We start from the raw sequence: 26,769 nt of genomic DNA, 5'->3' as shown, positions 1-26,769 counted from the left end.
ACACAGAGCCCCCATGACCTGCTCTACATCCTAGTTTGGTTTGTAGGACGATGGACTATGGGACTTGCAGTACCTTCACTCACTTCCTGAGACCACTGCGACCCACAGCAATGACTGATCAAGACCAAACTTGGCACACAGAGCTCCCATGACCAACATTACATCCTGGTGCAGTTTCAAAGAGTTTGGACTATGGATGATGGTACTTGTGTATCTTCACTCACTTCTTGACACCACTGCGAACCACACCAATGACTGATCTAGATCAATCTTCGCACACAGAGCCCCCATGATCCACTCTACATCCTGGTTCAGCTTGTGGGATGACAGACTATTGGTGATGGGACTTGCAGTACCTTCACTCACTTCCTGAGACCACTGCGACCCACACCAATGACTGCTCAAGATCAAACTTGGCACAGAGCCCCCATGAGCCACTCTACATCCAGGTGTGGTTTGGAGGAAGATGGACCATGGACGATGGGATTTTCATATGGGAGTTGTAGTTCTTCCACACCCACTGAACCTAGCTGACATTGGATCTAGACTAAACTTAGAGCAAATAACTTGGGCACTGGGTCTTCAAGCTAGTAAGTAAATAAAAGAATACACTTTCCTGCAGTTTAGCATTTTCAAACATGAAGACCATGGAGTCATTACTCACTTGCATTGTGTATCAAAAATTGCAAATTCTGTATTTCTGGAGTAATCCCTCCCAAGATGCATCTACAGTGTAGAATTAAGGCAGTTTGACACCACTTGCTCAATGTTATGGAGTCCTGAGAGTTGCGGTTTTCTTGAACTACAATGGCTCATTGTTATGGAGTCCTGAGAGTTGCAGTTTTCTAAGTTCCTCAGCCTTCTCTGTCAAAAAATGCTGGTGCCTCACTAAATGATAACTCCCAGTATGTCAAAGCATTGAGTCATGGTGTCAAAATGCATCAATTCTACTGTGTAGATGTGCCCTCAAATTTGGGCCAGCCAGTGTTGGCTTGCATGGACTACACCAGCCTTTCCCATCACGGCACCCTTCAGAAATGTTGAACTCCCATCATCCCCAGTAGTATGGCACATGGGAGATGGAATCCAACACATCTGGAGCATTCCTGCTTCAAGGAAGCTCCATATAAGGCAGTGGCAAAATTGTATACCAAAGCCAGCCTTGCTTGGATATGATTTATTAGCCTCTATCGTGCCAACATTCAGCCTCACCTTTGGAACCTGGCTCTGTTTTCATTCAGGAGATAAGGAAGAGACTACAGAGCTGAGAAGCCCAGAAAGACATCTTCCCACTGAGATACAGGCATTATGAGATATCTCCATCTAAGCCCATGGCTTTTCTAAGGACAGGTTTATGGACTGAAGAGAGACGAGGAGACACTCAAATGGAGGGGAGAGGGTCTTCACATCTGAACTACATGCCTAGGAGAAGATGCAATGGACTCAAATGCAAGCTGGAGCCTATCATGACAGGCACCTAATAAGTCAAGTAAGCTGATCTTCAATGCAGAAAAAAAGACCCAAATATTATCTGAAGTGTTAGGGCTGCAAATCTACACCCAGTATTTTGGCTTGCATTGACCATAGATATAAATCTCCATTAATTTCATTCTCTCACGCAAAAGGAGTACAACCGATCCTCTTCATTTATTTATTTATTGACCTTCTTGCCCTGTTTTTCTCCCAATATGAAGACTCAAGGTGGGTTTTTCTTGGTTTGCAGGTTTGATTATTTGTGTCTTTAGGAATATCTAGGTCATCCAATGCAACTCAATGATAGACTTTAATAGCGAGAGAAATGGAAAGTCAAAATATGTCAGAGAAAGTCACAGGGAGGAGGGAGCAAGCTCGTTTTCTGCTTCCCTGGAGACTAGGATGCAATGGAACAATGGCTTCAAACTACAAGAGAGGAGATTCCATCTGAACATGAGGAAGAAATTCCTGACTGTGAGAGGCGTTCAGCAGTGGAACTCCCTGCCCCGGAGTGTGGTGGGGGCTCCTTCTTTGGAAACTTTTAAACAGAGGCTGGATGGCCATCTGTCAGGGGTGCTTTGAATGCAATCTTCCTGCTTCTTGGTAGAATGGGGTTGGACTGGATGGCCCATGAAGTCTCTTCCAACTCTATGATTCTATGAAGTGGAATATATTGCAGTGTGGACTCGCGTAACCCACTTCAAAGTAGATATTGTGGGATTTTGTACCTTGATATTCTGGGTTTTATTCTCGGAGAGTTCCGAGCACAATTCAAAGTGCTGGTCTTGACCTATAAATCCCTATACGGTTCTGGCCCAGTTTACTTGTCCAAACGTACTCCCTCTACGTCCCACCTCGGAGCTTAAGATCTTCTGGGGAGGAGTTGCTCTCGATCCCGCCACTGTCGCAAATGCACTTGGCGGGGACGAGAGACAGGACCTTCTTGGTGGTGGCTCCCCGCCCATGGAACTCATACCCCAGTGAAATTAGGTCAACTGCTTCCCTCCTTTCCTTTAGGAAAAAGTTGAAAACGTGGTTGTGGGACCAGGCATTCGGGTAACAGGCTGATAATAAAAATGATGACAATGCTATGGAAAATGGACTATGGACAGGCTTCAGACTAAGTCATTGATCGTTGAACTCGGATTTAGATATAGCCAACTAACTTAGTACTATTTTAAATGGATTTTAATTTAATTTACTGTTTTACTTAACATGTAACTGCTGTTTTATTTGTTTGTATATGGGGGGGGCATTGAATTGTTGCTGGCTATAAGCCGCCCTAAGTCCCCCTCCGGGGGTTGAGAAGAGCGGGGTAAAAATATTTGAAATAATAAATAAATAAATGGGAGAGGGGTCTTGGGGGAATCTTTGTGAGCTTAATAGGGATCAAGGACCCCTGTCCCTCACAAAGGCCACATACAATCAATCCCAGGGCACAAAATTTACACCTCTTGTCTCATCTTAGGAAGGGACATGTTTCCCATCCATTCTCCTCTCTTGAAAAGATGCATACCAAACATTTGCTATGTTTACCATAGGTGTTTAATCTTACTTCTGGTGGAGGGGTGTTGAGAGAGAGCACAGCCCTGCTGCATCACCGTTCCTTTCTCCCCCTTGGACAAAAAAATCACTCCAGAGAAAGAGGAGTTCAACTGCTGGATACCTTTGGCATGAAAATAAATTCAAGCATGGTCTGCAAACTTCATAAATAAATACTTAAAAATAAATATAGTGGTCCTCTCCCATGCACTGCAAGAGTAGCCAGGTATGAGGAGGCCTTTCTGCCTGTGACGTGTGGACCGAAGGCGGAGATGCCTCCACGGATCCACCAAAGAGAAGCGAAGGCCTGGCTCCTCATCTCCTGGAAGGGCCTCCGACTTGGGTGGGATTCTTGGGAGAGGCCCCTGCCTGGCCTTTCTGGGAGGGGGGAGGCTGGGAAGGCAGCTTCTTCTTCAGGACCGGAGTCTTGTTTTTGGTCCTGAACACCTTGTTGGGGTCCAGCTTGTTCACAAACAGATCCGCCTCCTCCGAGAGCTGCTCCGTGTTGACGGTGATGGGCTTGTACATGTTGAACCATTGCTGGGCGAAGAAAGGGAAACAAGGATTAGAAAGGAGAAGCAGGCTGTTGGGACTCAGCCTGTGATTGAATCTGAGCCTGTGTTTCAGTTCTCCTGATGTTTCTGTGTCTGATGTGGGTAATGAGGAGGGAAATCAGTTCCCTGCTGCTTCTGATGTGGGGGATGCTGGGACTGACTCTGAGGTGCAAGATGGAGATATTTTGGTCAATAAGTTTCATGCAGACACTGACAGAGAGGCTTCGGTGCAAAGGGCAGATTCTCATGAGAATGTTTCTATGAGAATTGGGGGAAAGGTTTACTCCCTTCCCACAGAAATCCGAAGCTTATGAGAGACAGTCATCCAAACTTTGAAAACATCCTATGAAGAAAAAAAAATCACTATTCTCTGAAGCAGACTATCCACTTGCTTTTTTTCATGTCAGGAGCGACTTGAGAAACTGAAAGTCACTTCTGGTTTGAGAAAATTGGCCGTCTGCAAGGTCATTGCCCAGGGGATGCCCGGATGTTTTGATGTTTTACCATCCTTGTGGGAGGCTTCTCTCATGTGCCCACATGGGAAGCTGGAGCTAACAGAAGGAGCTCACCCACTGATTCAAACCTGCGACCTGTTGGTCTTCAGTCCTGCCGTTCACAAGGGTTTAACCCACTGCACCACTGGGGGCTCTATCCACTTGGTGAATAGCTCTTAGTATTAGGAAGTTCTTCCTAACGTTTAGTGGAGATCGCATTTGTCTTTTAAAAAAAAATGTTTTCTGTTGCCCTGGAAACTAGGACTCAATGGAGCCACGGGTTCAAATTACAGGAAAGGAGATTGCACCTGAACATTAGGAAGAACTTCCTGACTGTTAGAAGAACTATTCAATGGTGGAACTCTCTGCCCCGAGGTGTGGTGGAGGCTCTTTCCTTGGAGGTTTTTAAACAGAGGTTGGACAGCCATCTATTGGGGGTGCTTTGATTGTGCAGTTCCTGCATGGCACATTGGAGTTGGATTAGGTGGCCCATGCGGTCTCTATGATAATCCATTATGTCTGTTATAATAGGCTGTGCTTTTTATTTAATTTTAGTTTGTTAAGTTATAATTCGTATTTATATGTTGAGTTGTATAAATTTTGTTAGTATGGATGTATTGTTGTTGTATTCGGGCATTGAATGTTTGCCTTTTATGTTTGGAATCTGCCCTGAGTCCCTTTGGGGAGATAAAAAAGGTAAAGATTTTCTCCTGATGGTAAGTCCAGTTGTGTTTGACTCTGGGGCTTGGTACTCATCTCCATTTCTAATCCGAAGAGTCGGCATTGACCATAGACACCTCCAAGGTCATGTGGCCAGCATGACTGCATGAAGCGCCGTTACCTTCCTGCCAGAGTGGTACCTATTGATTTACTCACATTTGCATGTATGAGTCGCCATTAGGCTGAGAATTGTGGTATATAAGCGAAGTAAATAAATAAATAAATAAATATTTGAACTGCAAGGTTGACAGAAGCTGGAGTTGACAGTGGGAGCTCAGCCCGGATTCGAACCTGCGATCTTTTGGTCAACAGGTTTAGCAGCTCAGTGGTTTAACCCACTGCACCACCGGGGGCTCCTTCGGGAGATAGAGCGGAATATAAATAAAGTTTATTATTATTGTTGCTGTTGTTGATTCCTGTTCAAAACTTCTGGTCCCAAGCGTTTCAGATAAAGGATACTCAACCTGTACAATATTGCAGATGAGACAACAGAGTCTGTAGCTCAGGAAAGGATCAACTTCTGCCTCCAGGTGTTTTGGACTTAGGCTGTTAGGAATTGTGGGAGTTGAAGTCCAAAATACCTGGAAGGAGGGCTGAAGTTGGCCCATGCCTGATGTAGCTTGTTCAGAATCATCTAGTGACCTTGCAGAAGAAATGGGATCTGAACTTGGAACCTTTTATGATCTTTTCCTCTCAAGGAGCCACACTTAGCCTTCCAGCCCTTAGTAAGACAGGAAGTGGTTACTCCGTTTCTGACCTTTGCCTGGGGGCTGATGCCGTAGCTGGTGAAGGCGTATTGCCACTGCGGGAGACCAAGGTGAGTGATCAGGAGCCGGTAGTAGGACGTGAAGCTCTTGGTCAGGAAATGCCAATAAAGGGCCCGGTCCAGGAACCAGATCTCAGATTCAGGGCTGACAACTGGAATTGAGATGGAGGAAAAGAAGGCAATGATGATAATCACAAAAGCCAAGAACAAGGCAGAACTGCATTTCACCTTAAGAACAGACAAGCATCCCAAGCTCTGAGGATTATTACCTGGGAAGGAATCTCACTGGAGCACTGCAGAGCACCCAAATACCTGGGAGTCACTCTGGACCGTGCTCTGACCTACAAGAAGCACTGCCTGAACATCAAGCAAAAAGTGGACGCTAGAAACAATATCATATGAAAGCTGACTGGCACAACTTGGGGAGCACAACCAGACACAGTGAAGACATATGCCCTTGCGCTGTGCTACTCTGCTGCTCAGTACACATGCCCAATGTAGAATACATCTCACCACACTAAAACAGTGGATGTGGCTCTTAATGAGACATGCCGCATTATCACAGGGTGTCTGCGCCCTACACCACTGGAGAAATTACACTGCTTAGCCAGTATTGCACCACCTGACATCCGTCGGGAAGTAGCAGCCAATAGTGAAAGGACCAAGGCAGTGACATCTCCAGCCCATCCCTTGTTTGAGTATCAGCCAGCACGTCAAAGACTTAAATCCAGACATAGTTTTCTAAGATCTACAGAGACACTCGCTGGAACACCTCAGCAAGTGAGAGTCCAAAAGTGGCAGGCTCAAACCCAGAACCTCAACCAATGGCTGATACCAAATGAGAGACTCCCCCCTGGGCACACAGAGGACTGGGCGACTTGGAAGGCGCTGAACAGACTGCGCTCTGGCACCAAGAGATGCAGAGCCTACCTTCAGAAAAGGGCTACAAAGTGGAATCCTCGACATGCGAGTGCGGAGAGGAGCAAACCACTGACCTCCTGCTGCAATGCAACCTGAGCCCAGCCACATGCACAATGGAGGACCTTCTTGCAGCAATACCGGAAGCACTCCAAGTGGCCAGATACTGGTCAAAGGACATTTAATCAACTACAAAACTCACACATTTTGTATTTTCTCTGTTTGTTTGCTTTGTTCTGTTAGAAATGTAATATAATTGACTGGCTGCCTTGACACGAGAAATAATAAATAAACACACATAGCACATGCAAAACACTCATCTCCTAGGTTGCTGACATCTAGCCACCTACCTGGCTTGGTGTTCTTGTACACAAGGCAAACCTTGCCATTTCCTCCACATGGGTCTAATTCGAATATCAGGCTGCGAGAGTCCAAGTGAGGCTTCTCTGGCTGGTCCTTGTCCCCTAGGAAAGGAAAGGCCAACAAAAGAAACCTTCAAAAGAAACCCCTGGACAGAGGAGGGTTGGAAAACAACAGCAAGGTCAGAGTCTTTGTATGGTGGGGTTTTGGGGAAAAGACACAAGCCAAGACCTGTTACAGCCATGAGAATCCCTTACCGCCTTCGTCATCCGTATCCTCCAGGTCAGCAAGAGTGGGCGCATTGGGCAAGGTGTAGACCGGGGACGCTCCAAGACGGGTCAGCTTGGAGATGCTGTTGATGGTCATACAGCCCAGGGGCATGGGGTTATCTGGAAGAGACCGTCAAAACAAACCCTGTTGAGGATTCAAAACTGGTTTTTTAAATATCCACAATGTGGTAGTTTCAAATTCCCCATTCTAGGAGGGGCAGCTAGGCTTAAACAGTCCTTTCCTTCCAGTAATAATCTCTCACGCCACCTAACATCGACAATCCCAGAATGAGTTTTAGAAATCTTCTCTTTATTAATTCTCTCTAGGCTTTCCAGTTCAAATTCATGATATTCCTGGGATGGAAGTCCTTCTCTTCAATAGGATTCAGTCTTCGCCATGAGTTTGTGTATCTATGCGAGGTTCGCGAATGTGTCCTCTGAGGATACAGGGTGACACTGTATATGACAATCACAAATTAAAGTTGATTAAGCTCACCATCAAACTTGACACTCCAGGTCATATGGAAGCCATCGGTCATCAGGTAGAAACTTTTTAAATCCTCAGGCAACACACAGGCATTTTTCTACAAGCAAAGATAAGGGTAGAATGAAAGACGTTAATTTAGAGTGTTTTCATGTTTTTTAACATCATTTAACATCAACCCAGCAGCAACTGTACCCCAAACTCAGAACTAAACCCTTTAATATTATTATTATCATTTTAGGTGCAGACATCACACTGGCAACGAAGATCCGCATAGTTAAAGCAATGGTGTTCCCTGTAGTAACCTACGGATGTGAGAGCTGGACCTTAGGGAAGGCTGAGCGAAGGAAGAGAGACGCTTTTGAACTGTGGTGTTGGAGGAAAGTGCTGAGAGTGCCTTGGACTGCGAGAAGATCCAACCAGTCCATCCTCCAGGAAATAAAGCCCGGCTGCTCATTGGAGGGAAGGATATTAGAGGCCAAGATGAAGTACTTTGGCCACATCATGAGAAGAAAGGAAAGCTCAGAGAAGAGAATGATGCTGGGGAAAATGGAAGGAAAAAGGAAGAGGGGCTGACCAAGGGCAAGATGGATGGATGGCATCCTTGAAGTGACTGGATTGACCTTGAAGGAGCTGGGGGTGGTGATGGCCGACAGGGAGCTCTGGAGTGGGCTGGTCCATGAGGTCACGAAGAGTCGGAAACAACTGAACGAATGAACAACAAATTATTATCATCATTATTATTATTATTACACCCAGATAAAACACAATCTCATAAAATACATATATTAAAATATATTGTTGTTGTTGTTCATTTGTTAAATTAAAATACATAATGTAGTATAAAGATTAAAAGTTTGCAGTGTAGCTGTTCCTCGGTGAAAAAGGAGCAGCCTGGATGCAATTTCAAAGGCATTCCTAGGATTCAGTCTAAACTTCTCTGAGCAAATGACCTTAAGAGCGAAGAGGTCCAGGTCAAGTGTCTCCCAGGCATCTCTGGCACTTGAGCAACAAAGAGGCCACTCACTGACATTCCTCGACCAGAATTAGACTTTTCCCTTGTACTGTGCTGATCTTTCAATGGCTTGATTCAGTGTGGTGTTTCAGTCTGAATTTTAGAAAGTTTTTCCCAAGATGCCGAACCCTATTTCCTCAAAATAGCATGTTGAAGCGTCCCTTTAAAAGGTTGGATTAAAACCAGGACATGTCAACAGGACAGAAGATTACCTGGGACGTTCCCCGCCAAAGTTGGAAGGTGTAGAATGTGCTTCCAACATAACAATAACACCTTCTTAACTATCATAGAAACCACTAGCTGTGCCCTGCCACGCGTTGCTGTGGCCTATAGTAAGACTTCTCAAAGTAGAGGTAGATATCTGGACTATTATGAAAGAGAGGTACCTATCTATTCCTTCCCCCCTTTCTCTCAATTCTTCCTTCTCTACCTCTTTCTTACTTTCATTCCTTTTTTCACTCTTTGGTTTCATCCTTCCTTCTCTCTTTCCTACATTACCTCCCCCTTTCTCTACTTCTTCCTTTGTATCCTTTCTTCTCTCCCTGTTTCTTTCCTTCTTTCTCTTTTTATTTCCTTTTCTCTCCTTCCTTCCTTCCTTCCTTCCTTCCTTCCTTCCTCCCTCCCTCCCTCCCTCCCTCCCTCCCTCCCTCCCTCCCTCCCTCCTTTACCTCTTTCCTGCCTTTCCTTCTTTCCTTTTTCTTTCCTTTTTACTTTCTCTTCCTCCTTCCTTCGATACCTTTCTTTCTTTCTTTCTTTCTTTCTTTCTTTCTTTCTTTCTTTCTTTCTTTCTTTCTTTCTTTCCTTCTCCCTCCCTCCCTCCCTCCCTCCCTCCCTCCCTCCCTCCCTCCCTCCCTCCCTCCCTCCCTTCCTTCCTTCCTTCCTTCCTTCCTTCCCAATGCCCACCAAACCCTTCTAGTGTTTTCTGTTGGTCGTGGGAGTTCTGTGTGCCAAGTTTGGTTCAATTCCATCGTTGGTGGAGTTCAGAATACTCTTTGATTATAGGTTAACTATAAATCCCAGCAACTACAACTCCCAAATGACAAAATCATAATTTTTGAGTGATGGTCACTCCTTGTGTTGTGAGACGTTTTGTTGCCAAATTTGGTGTGATTTCGTTCATTGGTTCTTCTGTTTTTAAGGTACTCATTATGCACAGAGCATTTTTATATAAATAGATTGTCTTGGACTGCTTCCTTCCTCTCTCCTGAGTCTCCCATTCTTATGGACATGAAAGGTTCGCCTCATCATCTAATGGATTGTATGGGACACTGTTTTGTATACACACACACCGCATTCTTGTAGGCTTGAGTCAAGCCTGACCCCTTGCCCTGTTGCATCTGCAGCTCCGTAATAACTGAGTCCACTGTGTTTGGATTTGTGACACCGGCCTGCTGTCTGATCTCACTCTGGCATCCCGGATGACATGCCCCTAAAAATCCTGCCCTCTAAATAAACAACCTGCAAAACACACAGGAGACACCACCAGAGGAAGAGTCGCTTGCACAAAGCATGGAAGCCGAAGGAGTAATGGTCCGGAATTGGTGAGATTTTTCCTCTTTTATGCCACAGTTCCAGTCCCACCTTAACTTGGAAAGGGAGCAATGTCATTATTCTTCAGAAATAGTAAATGTGCATGCTTAACATATGCTTAACATGCTTAACGGCGCTCCATGCAGTCATGCTGGCCACATGACCTTGGAGGTGCCTACGGACAACGCTGGCTCTTCGGTTTAGAAATGGGGATGAGCACCACACCCCAGAGTCAGACATGACTGGACTTAATTTACCTTTACCTTAACATATGTTTATTTATTTCGTATCAATAGCATTGAATAACTGGGTTGTTGTAGGTTTTTCCGGGCTATATGGACATGTTCTAGAGGCATTTTCTCCTGACGTTTTGCCTGCATCTACGGCAAGCATCCTCAGAGGTAGTGAGGTCTGTTGGAACTAGGAAAATGGGTTTATATATCTGTGGAATGACCAGGGTGGGACAAAGGACTCTTGTCTGCTGGAGCTAGGTGTGAATGTTTCAACTGACCACCTTAATTAGCATTTGATGGCTTGGCAGTGCCTGGGAGAATCTTTTGTTCCCTCCAGTAATATTATAAGGAAGGAAAGACAAGCCATCAGAGACCTCAACTCAGATCCTTAAATCATCATTCTCCCAGCAGACAAGGGGAATGCCACAGTAATCATGGATATAGAACAATACAAGGAGAAGATCAGAAAACTCCTGGATCCTACTATATACAGAAAGCTTAAACAAGACCCAACTTCCAAAATAACCAGGATGCTGGAGGATGCTTGTCATAGATGCAGGCGAAACGTCAGGAGAAAATGCCTCTAGAACATGGCCATATAGCTCGGAAAAACCTACAACAACCCAGTGATTCCGGCCATGAAAGCCTTCGACAATACAGCATTGAATAAATTAGTATAAAACTGATAAAAATAGAAGGAGCACAGGCGGTGAAATATCCTTTGACCAAAAACGGGCAACAGCAACGGCATTGTCTGTAGCCTCCAGCAACTCTTCCTCTGTACATGAGGCAGGACAATGCGGACAAGCATACAGATGTGGAGTTGTCTGTTCTGCTCCACAGTCACACAAGGTGTGCGATTCTTTTAGGTAATGACATTTTGTCAAAAGTTCAGTGTACCTCAGTTAACAAAACAGGTGCATTTCTATCTTGAAAAATTGGTAACGGAGGTAGAAACAGTATGGAAAAAAATATGGATGGGCTTCAATGCAGTTTGAGCTTCTCTTATCCGGAATTCCAAAACCAGAAGTTCTCTACAATCTGACATTGTCCACATGGCGGGCTGAGACAGTGATGCCTTTGATGGTTCAATGTACACAAAATTTGTTTTGTACATAAAATTATTAAAAATATTGCACATAAAACTACTTTTTATGTATTTCGTATCAAAAGCATTGCATTAATTAGGGTAACAATGATAAAAATAGAGGGAGCACAAGCGGCTAAGTATTTTTTGACCAAAACCGAGCAACAGCGATTGTATTGTCTGTAACTTTAAACAAATCTTCGTCTGTATATGAGGCAGGACATTGCGGACAAGCATACAGAAGCAGAATTGTTTGTTCTGCTCCACAGTCGCACAAGGTGTGGGATTCTTTTAGGTCGTGCCATTTTGCCAGGTTGTCTTTTGATCTTCCCACTCTGCTTCTGAGTGCGTTCAGGGACTTCCAAGTTGACCATTCTTGGTTTGCCCCTGGAGGAAGGACCCTCTCTCGGGGGGGGGGGGCATCCAATTGGGATTTCCTGGCCACAGCTGCCCAGAGGGATACCTTTCTGTTGCTAGAGGAAAATTAAGAGGAGTGGTGGTTCTCATGAAGCTTTCCCTTGAGTTGAGTCTACTGGGAGGAGGCTGGTAGCTATCACAATGAAATATAACATGCAGATTTGATAAATGTGGAGAACTGACAGTCCCAGCAAGGAGCCTAGTGTCTAGATCTAGGGAAGTAGTGCTACCGCTCTATTCTGCCTTGGTTAGACCACACCTGGAATATTGTGTCCAATTCTGGGCACCACAATTGAAGGGAGATGTTGACAAGCTGGAATGTGTCCAGAGGAGGGCAACTAAAATGATCAAGGGTCTGGAGAACAAGCCCTATGAGGAGCGGTTTAAGGAGCTGGGCATGTTTAGCCTGAAGAAGAGAAGGCTGAAAGGAGATATGAGGGTCATGTATAAATACGTGAGAGGAAACCACAGGGAGGAGGGAGCAAGCTTGTTTTCTGCTTCCTTGGAGACTAGGTCACGGACCAATGGCTTCAAACTACAAGAAAGGAGATTCCATCTGAACATGAGGAAGAACTTCCTGACTGTGAGAGCCGTTCAGCAGTGGAACTCTCTGCCCTGGAGTGTGGTGGAGGCTCCTTCTTTGAAGGTTTTTAAACAGAGGGTAGATAGCCATCTGTCAGGGGTGCTTTGAATGCAATATTCCTGCTTCTTGGCAGAATGGGGTTGGAATGGATGGCCCACGAGGTCTCTTCCAACTCTAGGATTCTATGCTGGGAGCTGCAGCTGAACAAACCTGGGTCTTCTCATGATCCAGCAATGCTAATCTTTCCTTTCTAGCACCTCGCATGGCTTTCCTTGTTTCTCAGTCAGCATGGTGTTGTCCATGATGTAAGTCAACAAAATAATTCATTCAATGGACTGCTTTTCCAGATTTGCCTGGCAATATTCCAACATAGTATTTAGAAATGTATGTGGGTTACTGGTGACATCTAGTGGGACTGGATGAGATTGCTGGAGGGGAACAATGGGGACCAACTCCCTTGGAAGATGGGCTCTCCATGGTATTCTGTTTCGGAATACAAAGGAAAAGAGTGGTATCTAGTGACACCTTTAATGGCCATTCATTTTAGCGAGGTCTTGCTGGATTTCAATGCTACATGGATGAAATGTGAGATTCAAGCTACAATAATTTAATCCCAATTTTCTTACCTGAAATGAAAATGTTTGGGCTTCTATGCACAGCATACCATAGTTTCATGCGAGAGAACCTAGAAATGTCTATAGAAGTGCTTTCTCTAGGCCTCCAGTTACATGTTCAATTATGTAAACACATGTTACCTGTTCCCATGAAATGATGGCGTGGCGCTCGGCTGGTTCCTTCTCTATGAACATCACTTCAGAAACTCCTGGAGATGCTTCTGCCAAAAAAAAAAAAAATGTAGACACTAAGAACATTGAAAATATATATGAAATTTCAGCCCAAACCTTATGCAATGTTGGTCACGTTGCAAAGGGCAGCCTTGGGTGATAGAAGTATGCGTGGTATATGAAGCTCTAGTCACAGCTGCACCAAAGTACTGGAAAGGCACCAGATCCCATCTCACCAATGATACTAATATAATAACAATAGCAATACTGGGTTGTTGTATGTTTTTTCGAGCTATATGGCCATGTTCTGGAGGCATTCTCTCCTGACATTTCTCCTGCATCTATGGCAAGCATCCTCAGAGGTAGTGAGGATGAATGTTCACTACCTTTGAGGATGCTTGCCATAGATGCAGGTGAAACGTCAGGAGAGAATGCCTCCAGAACATGGCCATATAGCCTGAAAAACATATAACAACCCAGTGATTCCGGCCATGAAAGCCTTCTGCAATACAATAGCAATACTATTGATTGGAGCCCCTGGTGGTGCAGTGGGTTAAACCGCTGAGCTGCTGAACTTGCTGATGGAAAGGTCGGTGGTTCGAATCAGGGAGCGGGATGAGCTCCTGCTGTTAGTCCCAACTTCTGCCAAATTAGCAGTTTGAAAACATGCAAATTTGAGTAGATCAATAGGTACCGCTTTGGTGGGAAAGTAACAGCACTCCATGTGGTCATACCGGCCACATGACCTTGGAGGTGTCTATGGACAAAGCTGGCTCTTCGGTTTAGAAATGGAGATGAGCACCATCCCCCAGAATCGGATACTACTAGAGTTAATGTCAAGGTGAAACCTTTATTTATTTATTTATTTATTTATTTGCAGCATTTGTAGCCCGCCTTTCTCAGCCTTGCAGCGACTCAAGGCATTCACAGAAATAGCAATTTGAGTGCCACACTTTCATAAAAATACAGTTACAAACATTCAACTCAGTATTTAAAAAAACATATATAAACCACTTAAAAACATATAATCACCGATATATATGTCCTCCTGTTAAAATCATTATCCAGCAGCATCGTCCAGGCATTCCATGTTCATTTTTCCTATTTCATTGTTACTTATTCCGCTGCACATCCAAACGCTTGTTTAAAAAGCCAAGCTTTTACTCTTTTTTTTTTCGGAAGGACAAGAGGGAAGGGGCCGATCTAATATCCCTAGGGAGGGAGTTCCACAGCCTTTACAGTTACCTTTAGCAATACTATATATTTCAGAGGAAATAACTGGCAAAGTTCTACCCTAAGAAAATACTATGAAATTAATGGGGTCCCTATAAGTCCACAAGAAAGTAGATTCCATCTGAACATGAGGAAGAACTTCCTGACTGTGAGAGCCGTTCAGCAGTGGAACTCTCTGCCCCGGAGTGTGGTGGAGGCTCCTTCTTTGGAAGCTTTTAAACAGAGGCTGGATGGCCATCTGTCAGGGGTGATTTGAATGCAATATTCCTGCTTCTTGGCAGAATGGGGTTGGACTGGATGGCCCACGAGGTCTCTTCCAACTCTTTGATTCTATGATTCTATAAGTGATGTGAACTGATGCATACACTGTTGTTATGAGGAAAGCTAATAGCAAATGATTCAAATCAGAGAATGGGGAAGAGTTTTGCAGATACTGTAAACAGCTCGTAGAATTCTATGGTTTTGTGATTCTGACTTGTATTGACCTTCATCTAGGGCAGTAGTTCTCAACCTGTGTTGGCCTACAACTCCCAGAAATCCCAGCCTGTTTACCAGCTGTTAGGATTTCTGGGAGTTGAAGGCCAAAACATCTGGGGACCCACAGGTTGAGAACCACTGATCTAGGGTTCTCTTGTTGGGATGTGTTCCATGAATCATAGAAACATAGAATCATAGAGTTGGAAGAGATCTTATGGGCCATCCAGTCCAACTCCCTGCCAAGAAGCAGGAAAATTGCATTAAAGCACCCCCGACAGATAGAATCAAAGAGTTGGAAGAGACCTCATGGGCCATCCAGTCCAACCCCTTTCTGCCAAGAAGCAGGAATACTGCATTCAAACCACCCCCGACAGATGGCCATCCAGCCTCCGTTTAAAAGCTTCCAAAGAAGGAGCCTTTACCACACTCCGGGGCAGAGAGTTCCACTGCTGAACAGCTCTCACTGTGAGGAAGTTCGTCCTTGTAGTTTGAAGCCATTGCTCCATTGTGTCCTAGTCTCCAGGGCAGCAGAAAACAAGCTTGCTCCCTCCTCCCTATGACTTCCTCTCACATATCTATACATGGCTATCATGTCTCCTCTCAGCCTTCTTTTCTTAAGGCTAAACATGCCCAGCTCTTTAAGCCGCTCCTCATAGGGCTTGTTCTCCAGACCCTTGATAAATTTAGTCACCCTCCTCTGGACATATTCCAGATTGTCAACATCTCTCTTCAATTGTGGTGCCCAGAATTGGACACAGTATTCCAGATGTGCTCTGACCAAAGCAGAAATAGAGCATGTGTAGCATGATTTCCTTGGATCTAGACACTAGACTCCTATTGATGCAGGCCAAAATCCCATTGGCTTTTTTTTTGCTCATGTTGGCTCATGTTTAACTTGTCCACAGTTTGCCCTTGTCTTTTGTGCATTTTCAGGACTTAGTGGGGATTTGAACCCTGATCTCTTGGAGTCCTAGTCTGGCCCTTATGTTGTCTCTCAAATAGGTAAACAAACTGCAGCTGCCATCACATCTCAGCATTAGCTGCTTATGGGCAGTGGGACTTATTATTATTATTATTATTATTATTATTATTATTATTATTACTTGCAACTTAACAATGGATTTCTTAAAGCTCTGATAGATGCCAAATACTGCAGCAAACAAAAGAGTCCCCTTGTATGTTGGATTCTGGCTTGTGAATGCTGAAAAAGTAGGCTGTGAAGCGAGAGGGAAGGGATGGAAATGTCACCTTCTCATTTCATACCTGCCTTTTCCTCATGGTATGCAAAGGGCTCTCTGCTCTACGTGATCTCCTTTTTGCCCCCGGGATATTTTTAATCTAACATCCAGGCTGTTAAAAGGAGAATTTCCTCGTTTGATCTAGGATTTGGTTCAGCCCCCTTTAGAGCCTCATCCTTTGACACCTTCGCGTGTGACTCACACAATATCCAGCCTCCCTCCGTCCAAGTTCGCTTACTTTTTCTTTGATCTCGGCAGAGCCAAATTTATTCTGTTTATAATTTGCTGGATGGTTAAATGCCTTCTGCGAAACTTGGGTGATTGGTCGCCGCATAAAGGAAATATATATTGGCCGGAACTAAATGATTTAGGCGTGAACCCAAGGAAGGCGCGTGTTGGAGAAATGTTATGCAGACAGCCAAAGGGTTTGAACTAAATGACCTAAGTGGATTTTCCCCATCTTTACCTTTGATGGTTCAAAGGGTTCCCGACGGATGAGGTTCGGATAGCGATCGGTACCTTTGCATTTTCCGGACAGACCTGGCACTTGCCCTCTGGATATCTCCCCACTGTACTTTCCTATACTGCTATTCTCCTGCCCTAAAATGAATATATTGGTGACTAGATGAGGAAAGTGCTCAGAAAACCACACTGGTGTATTATGAATCTGTGAGTAATTTTTTTTCATGTCAGGAGCGACTTGAGAAACTGCAAATCACTTCTAGTGTGAGAGAATTGGCCATCTGCAAGTATGTAGGCCAAAGGACGCCAGGATGTTTTGATGTTTTACCAGCCTTGTGGGAGGTTTCTCTCATGTCCCTGCATGGGGAGCTGGAGCTGGTAGAGGGAGCTCATCTGCACTCTCCCCAGACTTGAACCTCTGACCTGTTGGTCTTCAGTCCTGCCAGCATAAGGGTTTAACCCATAGCACCACTGGGGGTTCCTTATCTGTAAGTCATAACATAGCTTAAAGGGGCACCTTAAAAACCCAACTTTAGTTTAGAATCCTTCTAACCACTTCTCTCTCCCTCTCTCAGATGGCACCATTTTTGAAACTTCATTTCAAAAATGCAAAATCTAATATCAATGAACCATTGCAAGATTTGGCAGAAAAACATGGCACCTCTCACTGTAGAATTAGAATCATAGAGTTGGAAGACACCTCATGGGCCATCCAGTCCAACCCCATTCTGCCAAGAAGCAGGAAAATCACATTAATGCAGCTTGAGCTGCCATGGCTCAATGACATGGGAATTGTAGTTTTACAGTTTTTCACTTTCTATTCCAAAGTACCTCATCAAACAACACCACGTGTGATTCTATAGCACTGAACCATGGCAGGTAAAGGTTTCCCCATTGACCTTAAGTCTAGTCGTGTCTGACTCTGGGGGTTGGTGCTCATCTCCATTTTGATGCTGAAGAGCCGGCATTGCCCATGGACACCTCCTAGGTTATGTGGCCAGCATAACTGCATAGAGCCTTGTTACCTTCCTGCCAATGTGGTACCTATTGATCTACTCAAATTTGCATGTTTTCAAACTGCTAGGTTGGCAGAAGCTGGGCCTAACAGTGGGAGCTCACCCCACTCCCTGGATTCAAACCGGCAACCTTTCAGTCAGCAAGTTCAGCAGCACAGCAGTTTAACCCGCTGTGCCATCAGGAGGCCCATGACAGTTAAATCATTGTAAAACTGAATTACTTCTGCAATTCCCAGCAATCCTTCTGATTGATCGATCGATCTACCTATCTATCTCTATCTAATCTATCTATCTATCTTATCTATCTCGAGGATTGCTGAGAGTTTCAGTCCAGGAATATGAAATTGGAAACATGCACTGTATTGTCGTTTAGCTTTTTTGGTTCTTAAGTCCTTTCTGCTGTTTTTTTTGGGTGGGGTGGTGGTGGTGATGAGTGATGGTCACTCATTGGTCTGTTAAGGGTGTAGTGTCCAAATTTTGTGTCAATTCGTCCAGTGGTTTTTCAGTTATGTTAAACCCACAAACTAACATTACATTTACATATATATATATACTAGCGGTCCCCTGCCATGCGTTGCTGTGGCCCAGTCTGGTGATCTGGAAAATAAAGTAATGAGAAAGTGTTGGTTTCTAATGTATGTAATGACTTTCTGCTTGTGGGTAAACAGTATTTTTTGCTGTTTCTTTGCCAGTGTTGATGTGGAAATTGTCTGGTTTTCCTACTCTAGAAAATGTCCTTCTTTAGGGGGTCCCTTTCAAATATTTGATACTGCATCTGTCATATACGTGTGTGTGTGTGTGTGTGTAAATGGCTGGATGGCCCTTTGTCAGGAGGGCTTTGATTATGTTTTTTTGCCCTGGTGAAGGGAGTTGGATTGTATGGCCTTAAGGCAGCATTTCTCATCCTGGGAAGTCAAGACTTCCCTGGGGGGGAGGGGGGGTCGCCATGGGGGTGTCAGAAGGGTCATCAAAGACCACCAGAAAACATAGTATTTTCTGTTGGTCATGGGGGTTCTGTGTGGGATGTTTGGCCCAATTCCATCGTTGGTGGAGTTCGAAATGCTCTTCGGTTGTAGCTGATCTATAAATCCCAGTAACTACAACTCCCAAATGTCAAGGTCTATTTCCTCCAAATTCCACCAGTGTTCACATTTGGGCATGTGGAGTATTCGTACCAAGTTTGGTCCAGATCCATCATTGTTTGAGTCCACATTGTTCTCTGAATGGAGGTTAACTACAATTCCAAAATTCAAGGTCAATGCCCACCAAAGCCTTCTAGTGTTTTCTGTTGGTCAGGGGCATCCTGTGTGCCAAGTTTGGTTCAATTCTATTGTTGGTGGAGTTCAGAATGCTCTTTATTTATTTATTATTTATTTACTTTGCTTATATACCGCTGTTCTCAGCCCGGGGCGACTCACAGCGGTGTACAACATAGAAAGAACAAGGTTCAAAATTCAAGACACAATCTAAAACATCATCATCATCATCATCAAAAACATCAACAATATCATCATCATCATCATCAAAAACATCAACAATATCAATAATACAAACAGCCATTCACGTCGTCTCATCGTTAAACCACAATCCAGTATCGTTTTCCGTTGTTCCATTCCTGTCGTCATTACCAATTATTGCACTTTTTGTTCGAATGCCTTCTTGAACAGCCAGGCCTTTAATTTCCTGCGGAATATCATCAGGGAAGGAGCTAGTCTGATGTCCACGGGAAGGGTGTTCCACAGCTGAGGAGCCACCACCGAGAAGGCCCTGTCTCTCGTCCCCGCCAGGCGTGCCTGTGAGGCAGGCGGGATCGAGAGCAGGGCCTCCCTGGACGATCTCAAAGTTCTTGTGGGCTCGTAGGCCGAGATGCGGTCAGATAGGTATTTTGGGCCGGAACCGTTTAGGGCTTTATAGGCCAACGCCAGCACCTTGAATTGAGCCCGGTAGCAAATCTTTGATTATAGGTGAACTATAAATCCCAACAACTACAACTCTCAAATGACAAAATCATAATTTTTTGAGTGGTGGTCACTCCTTGTGTAGTGAGACGTTTTGTTACCAAATTTGGTGTGATTTCGTTCATTGGTTCTTTTGTTTTTAAGGTACTCGTTATGCACAGAGCATTTTTTTATATATAGATAGATTATATTGTACTATATTATTAAATCACAACACAGTATATTATACTAATAGTATTATATAATATATTGCATTATATTATAAGTTGTAGTATTTATATATTACATTAGATTAGAAATATTATATCACAATATAATATAATATATATCTTGAGGGTCTCTGCGTATTCAATTTGACACCCTTCCACATAGACATTAGGCTCTTATTGATGCAGCTGAGACTCACATTGGCCTTTTAAGCTGCTGCATCACACTCTTGGCTCATGCCCAGCTTGTGGTCTCCTACATGCATCTCTGCATTTCATTTCTTTGGTTGTCTATTCCTTTCTGGAACCTACCTAAGACGCGTGTCACGCCCAGAGTGAGCCTCTCCAGGTAGGGCTTGATGCTGCTGGAGGCCTGCAAGCCCTTCTCCTCCTCCATCCTCCTCTCCTAACAACCTGCATAACAGTCCCAAACAGCGCGAAAGCCTAAAGCGGGGGCTTTTTGCTCCCTCTCTCTCCCCGTAGTAGACAAACTCTTTCCTAGCTCACTCCCCCCCCCCCCGCCCTTTTTGCCCGCCTCTTCCTGATTGGCTGGTTCCTCCGGCTCGGTGTCGTATCTGGGTAAAGCTCAGTGTCGGCCAGCCAATGAGAGGCGAGGATTGGGCCCGGTGGGCGTGGTCGGGCGGAGGGACGCTGGGAGTGGCGGTTGTTTCAAGATGGCGGATGTGGCCCCGGAAGCGGCGCCTTTTTGGAGTCGGGACCGTATCCTTCTCGCTTTGGGCGGCTTTTGGGGGGCGCGGGGCGGGGAAAGGGAGGTCGGGCGAGCGGTAGGTGGGGATAATTATCATAGGCGTGTACAGGGCGCCACTGAGCATGTACAGAGTGCCTTCTGTGCCCCACTAGAGTCCCTCAGGAGGCGGATTCGCCGCCTGACAGTGCCGAGGGGACAGGCTTAGTAGGCCTCAAGCCGAATATCACTCGACAGGGTGTTGCAGCAGCTAAAAAGGCCCCCTACCACGCAGGAAAAGCACCATCAAAGCACCCCTGGCAGATGGCCACCCAGTCTCTGTTTTAAAGCCTCCAAGGAAGGAGCTTCCACCACTTCTATGGAGACAGAATCAAAGAGTTGGAAGAGACCTCATGGGCCATCCAGTCCAACCCCCTACCAAGAAGCAGGCATATTGCATTCAAGGCACCCCTGACAGATGGCCATCCAGCCTCTGTTTAAAAGCTTCCAAAGAAGGAGCCTCCACCACACTCCGGGGCAGAGAGTTCCACTGCTGAACAGCTCTCACAGTCAGGAAGTTCTTCCTCATGTTCAGATGGAATGTCCTCTCTTGTAGTTTGAAGCCATTGTTCCATTGCATCCTCGTCTCCAGCGAAGCAGAAAACAAGCTTGCTCCCTCCTCCCTGTGACTTCCTCTCACATATTTATACATGGCTCTCATCATGTCTCCTCTTAGCCTTCTCTTCTGAAGGCTAAACATGCCCAGCTCTTTAAGCCGCTCCTCATAGGGCTTGTTCTCCAGACCCTTGATCATTTTAGTCGCCCTCCTCTGGACACATTCCAGCTTGTCAACATCTCCCTTCAATTGTGGTGCCCAGAATTGGACACAATATTCCAGGTGTGGTCTAACCAAAGCAGAATAGAGGGGTAGCATTACTTCCCTAGATCTAGACACTAGGCTCCTATTGATGCAGGCCAAAATCCCATTGGCTTTTTTGCCGCCACATCACATTGTTGGCTCATGTTTAACTTGTTGTCCACGAGGACAACAAGTACACAATGTTACTTCATTCCAGCTTAGAGTCAACACCTCCCTTCAACTGGACACAATATGAACATCTGAACATGAGGAAGAACTTCCTGTCTGTGAGAGGCGTTCAGCAGTGGAACTCTCTGCCCCGGAGTGTGGTGGAGGCTCCTTCTTTGGAAGCTTTTAAACAGAGGCTGGATGGCCATCTGTCAGGGGTGATTTGAATGCATTTTTCCTGCTTCTAGGCAGAGGGTTGGACTGGGGTCTCTTCCAATTCTATGATTCTAGGTGTGGTCTAACCAAGGCAGAATAGAGCATGGGGAGCATGTCTTCCCTGGATCTAGACATTATACTCCTATTGATGCAGGCTAAAATCCCTTTGGATTTTTTTGCCACTGCATCACATTGTTGGCTCATGTTTAACTTGTTGTCCACGAGGATTCCAAAATCTTTCTCACGCGTTCTACTGTTGCACCAGGCATCGTACAAATACCTCGTATGGTCAGGAAGTTTTTCCTAATGTACAAGTGGAATCTCCTTTCCTGTCATTTGAACCCATGGCTCCTAGTACAGTTTAAAAGACAACCATGATGTATTTTCCCTGTTCTTCAAATGTCGAACTTTGCATCTAATCGTGACCACATCTCCTTTTACAAATCTACATGATCCCTTCGATCTTCCTGATCTTCCTGATCTTCCCGATAGTCCGTTCTCTCGCTCCCATCGCAAATGCGACTTGTGGGGACAAGGGAGAGGGCCTTCTCTGTGGTGGCCCCTCAGCTCTGGAACTCGCTCCCCAGAGACATTAGGCAAGCTCCACCCTGGCAGTCTTTAGGAAGAGTCTGAAAACTTGGCTATTCCAGTGCGTCTTCAATAAATGAACAATAATCCCTGATCTTGACTAAACCCAACATAAAATGTCCTCAGAAGCACTTTACTCTATCTTCTAATGCAATTAACTTTACTTTCATCCCTCTGATCCTCTGTCTTGATACACTACATGGCCTGCTTACCCAGTGTCTTAAACTTTTAATCCTTGACATTCGTCCTGCCCAATTACTGTGATTTTATATTGTTTGATGTGTTCATTTATATTGTTTTTGTAATTTGTTGTTGTTGTTCATTCGTTCAGTCGTCTCTGACTCTTCGTGACCTCATGGACCAGCCCACGCCAGAGCTCCCTGTCGGCCGTCACCACCCCCAGCTCCCTCAAGGTCAGTCCAGTCACTTCAAGGATGCCATCCATCCATCTTGCCCTTGGTCGGCCCCTCTTCCTTTTGCCTTCCACCTTCCCCAGCATAATTGTCTTCTCTAGGCTTTCCTGTCTCCTCATGATGTGGTCAAAGTACTTCAACTTTGTCTCTAGTATCTTTCCCTCCAGTGAGCAGTCGGGCTTTATTTCCTGGAGGATGGACTGGTTGGATCTTCTCGCAGTCCAAGGCACTCTCAGAACTTTCCTCCAACACCACAGCTCAAAAGCATCGATCTTCCTTCGCTCAGCCTTCCCTAAGGTCCAGCTCTCACATCCGTAGGTGACTACAGGGAAGACCATGGCTTTGACTAGGCGGATCTTTGTTGCCAGTCTGATGTCTCTACTCTTCACTATTTTATCGAGACTGGACATTGCTCTCCTCCCAAGAAGTAAGCGTCTTCTGATTTCCTGGCTACAGTCTGCATCTGCAGTAATCTTTGCACCTAGAAATACAAAGTCTGTCACGGCCTCCACGGTTTCTCCCTCTATTTTCCAGTTGTCAATCATTCTTGTTGCCATAATCTTGGTTTTTTTGACGTTTAGCTGCAACCCGGCTTTTGCGCTTTCTTCTTTCACCTTGATTAGAAGGCTCCTCAGCTCCTCCTCGCTTTCGGCCATCAGAGTGGTGTCATCTGCATATCTGAGGTTGTTAATGTTTCTTCCAGCCATTTTCACCCCAGCTTTGCATTCATCCAGCCCCGCACATCGCATGATGTGTTCTGCATACAAGTTAAAGAGGTTGGGTGAGAGGATGCAGCCTTGCCGTACGCCTTTCCCAATCTTGAACCAGTCTGTTGTTCCGTGGTCAGTTCTTACCGTTGCTACTTGGTCCTTGTACAGATTCCTCAGGAGAGAGACAAGGTGGCTTGGGATGCCCATCCCACTAAGAACTTGCCACAATTTATTATGATCCACACAGTCAAAGGCTTTAGAATAGTCAATGAAGCAGAAGTAGATGTTTTTCTGAAACTCCCTGCCCTTCTCCATTATCCAGCGGATATTGGCAATCTGGTCTCTCGTTCCTCTGCCTTTTCTAAACCCAGCCTGAACATCTGGCAACTCTTGCTCCATGTATTGCTGGAGTCTTCCTTGCAGGATCTTGAGCATTACCTTACTGGCATGAGAAATAAGGGCCACTGTACGGAAGTTTGAGCAGTCTTTCGCATTTCCCTTTTTTGGTATGGGGATATAAGTGGATTTTTTCCAGTCTGATGGCCATTCTTGTGTTTTCCATATTTGCTGGCAAATGGCATGCATCACCTTGACAGCATCATCTTTTAAGATTTTAAACAGTTCAGCTGGAATCCCGTCGTCTCCTGCTGCCTTGTTGTTAGCAATGCTTCTTAAGGCCCATTCAACCTCACTCCTCAGGATGTCTGGTTCTAATTCATTCACCACACTGTCAAAGTTATCCTCGATATTATTTGTTTTTGTAATTATTTGTATTATATTTTACTGTTTGCATTTTATGTTGTATATTTGCTGGACTGTTGGGATTGGCCTTATGTAAGCCGCCCCGTGTCCCCTTGGGGAGATGGTGGTGGGGTATAAAAATGTTTTATTATTATTATAATCCTTGATCTTTGGGATTTCCACGCTTAGAGGGGAAACTCCTTGGCAACTGTGGATTTCTTTCCATCAGCCCTTCCCTGTCATTTGAACCCATTGCTCCTAGTCCTAGTTTCAAGGGCAGGAGAAAATAAGCCTGCTCCCTCTTCCTTATGGCACCCTTTCACATTTCTATATGTGACTCTCATGTCTCCTCTCAACCTTCTCTTCAGCAGGCTAATCAGACCCAGCTCTTTAAGACGCTTCTCATAGGGATTCATGGTCTCCAGACCTTTGATCCTTTTAGTTTCCCTTCTCCTCTGGGCATCTTCCAGCTTGTCAATATCTCTTTGAAACTGTACCCAGAACCGGACATAGTACTCCAGGTAAAGAGGTCTAAACAAAGTAGATTACAAGGGCACCATGACTTCTCTTGATTTGGACACTATGCTCCTTTGGATGCAGCCCAAAATCCTATTGGCCTTTTAAGCTGCTGCATCACACTCCTGGCTCATGTTCAGCCTGTTGTCCATGTAGACTCCAAGATCTTTCTCACATGGACTGTTGTCAAGCCAGGCATCACCTATCCTGTTCAGCAGTGGAACTTTCTGCCCCAGAGTGTGGTGGAGGCTCCTTCTTTGGAGGCTTTTAAACAGAGGCTGGATGGCCATCTGTTAGGGGTGCTTTGAATACGATTTTCTTGCTTCTTGGCAGAATGAAGTTGGATTGGATGTCCCACAAGGTCTCTTCCAACTCAATGATTCTATGATTCTAGAAGTTGATGAGCTGATGTTGGATGGCTGTCTGTTGGGGGAGTTTTGATTGTGCTTTCCTCTATGGAAGAAAAGGGCTTAACTAATTGGCCCTTCTGGTCTATTCCAACTCTATCGTTATAGGAGGATGGAGTGGGGTTGCAGCTTCCAGTATTATATAAAATGCATTGTGAGTTGCCTGGGCTGTATGGCCATCTTTCAGAGGCATTCTCTCCTGATGTTTCGGCTGCATCTGTGGCAGACATTCTCAGAGGTTGTGAGATCTGTTGAAAACTAGGAAAAATGGGGTTTATATATCTGTGCAATGTCCAGGGTGAGAGAAAGAACTCTTGTCTGTTTGAGGTAGGTGTGAATATTTCAATTGGCCACTTTGTTTAGCATTTAATGGCCTAGCAGTTTCAAGGTATACCTTCTTACTGCCCGGGAATTCTTTGTTGGGAGATGATTAGCTGGCCCTGATTATTTCTTGTCTGGAATTCCCCTATTTTTCAGTGTTGTTCTTTATATACTGTTATGATTTTAGTGTTTTTTTTAATACCAGCAGCTGGATTTTGTTCATTTTCATGGTTTCTTCCATGATGAACGCTTATGCCAAAAGTGCTTTGGGTTTTGGATCCCCACCCACCGAATTTTGAGATACCTTTGTTTGCATACAGGCAATATCTTCAAAGTATTGACAAGCTGAAAGGTGTCCAGGGTGTCCAGAATGGTCAAGGGTCTGGAAACCATGAATCCTTCTGAGGAGAAGCTGAGGGAGATACATGTCTTTAGCTTGGAGAAGAGAAGGCTGAAAGGTGACATGGGAGCCATGTTTAAATATTGGAAAGGAAGTGACATTGAGGAGGAAGGGGCAAGGCTTGTTTTCTGCTGCTGCAGAGACTAGGGCACGGTGGAGCAATGGACTGAAATGGCAGGAAAAGAGATTCCACTGAAACGCTAGGAAGAACTTCCTGACTGTAAGAGCTGTTCAGCAGTGGAACCCTCTGCCTCAGAGTGTGGTGGAAACTCCTTTGGAGGCTTTTAAATAGAGGGTGGATGGCCATCTGTCAGGGGTGCGTTGTTTGTGTTTTTTCTGTATGTTAGGGGATTGGACTGGTTATCTCTGGTTATCTCTTACAATGCTATATTCTGTGATTCTGTGAGATCTTCAAAAGAGAAAGATGGGTGTGTGTGGTACATAGTTTAGATCTGTATCTCGGTGTTATAAGAGATGCTTATAAAAGTTCTAAATGGGGCGCAGTCCTTGCTGTTTGAACTTCAGAGGAGTTAGAGGTGAACTATGCCGGGGGAACGACAACTTGGTATGTTTGTGTCGCAATCACAGGCACCTTTAGCTAGGCACACCCTTCTTTAGGAAGCTTCAGCGATGATGGAATCACTTGCTCTGCATTGTAACCAATACCATAGGTGCCGGTTCTTCCAGACAGTGTCTCTTTACTTTGTCAGCACTTTGTTATGCACTTTGTTACTTTGTTATGTTTATATAATGATGTAAACATAAAAGGTATGTTGTGTTGTACAAAAATGTGGCAGTAGCAGGATACATGCAGCATTTGAGCTAATGACTTGATACATGCTGTAGAAAGGAATGAGGAGAAAATGGAGAAATGGGTAGTTAAAATATTTGGAAACTTTTTTTTTGTTGTGTCAGGAGCGACTTG

At 44.8% G+C, this 26,769-nt stretch overlaps 2 protein-coding genes across 4 annotated transcripts in view; one reads left to right on the top strand and one right to left on the bottom strand.

Annotated features, from left to right (window-relative positions):
• Nucleotides 1–1,628: 1,628 nt before the first annotated feature.
• On the bottom strand, nt 1,629–20,329 carry TPGS2 (tubulin polyglutamylase complex subunit 2). Its single transcript, XM_060761183.2, has 7 exons — nt 20,133–20,329; nt 13,201–13,280; nt 7,593–7,680; nt 7,085–7,216; nt 6,818–6,931; nt 5,541–5,701; nt 1,629–3,555 (listed from the first exon to the last, which is right to left on the bottom strand). Exons 1-7 carry the CDS (start codon nt 20,215–20,217, stop codon nt 3,331–3,333), a joined length of 885 nt encoding a protein of 294 aa, XP_060617166.2. The 5' UTR covers nt 20,218–20,329; the 3' UTR covers nt 1,629–3,330.
• Nucleotides 20,330–20,455: 126 nt separating this feature from the next.
• Nucleotides 20,456–26,769, top strand: part of KIAA1328 (KIAA1328 ortholog) — a 311,883-nt gene continuing 305,569 nt past the window's right edge. For all 3 annotated transcript variants that reach the window (XM_060761184.2, XM_067464675.1, XM_067464674.1), the window contains exon 1: nt 20,456–20,540. In XM_060761184.2, the coding sequence (XP_060617167.2) occupies nt 20,495–20,540 (46 nt within the window). In that variant the 5' untranslated portion in view covers nt 20,456–20,494. The remainder of the gene's footprint in view (nt 20,541–26,769) is intronic.

This window comes from Anolis sagrei, chromosome 2 (genome assembly GCF_037176765.1).
Source record: "Anolis sagrei isolate rAnoSag1 chromosome 2, rAnoSag1.mat, whole genome shotgun sequence".
Taxonomy (NCBI): Eukaryota; Metazoa; Chordata; class Lepidosauria; order Squamata; family Dactyloidae; genus Anolis; species Anolis sagrei.
The sequence above is the reverse complement of the archived record's forward strand: the minus strand, read 5'-3'. Positions and strand labels throughout refer to the sequence as shown.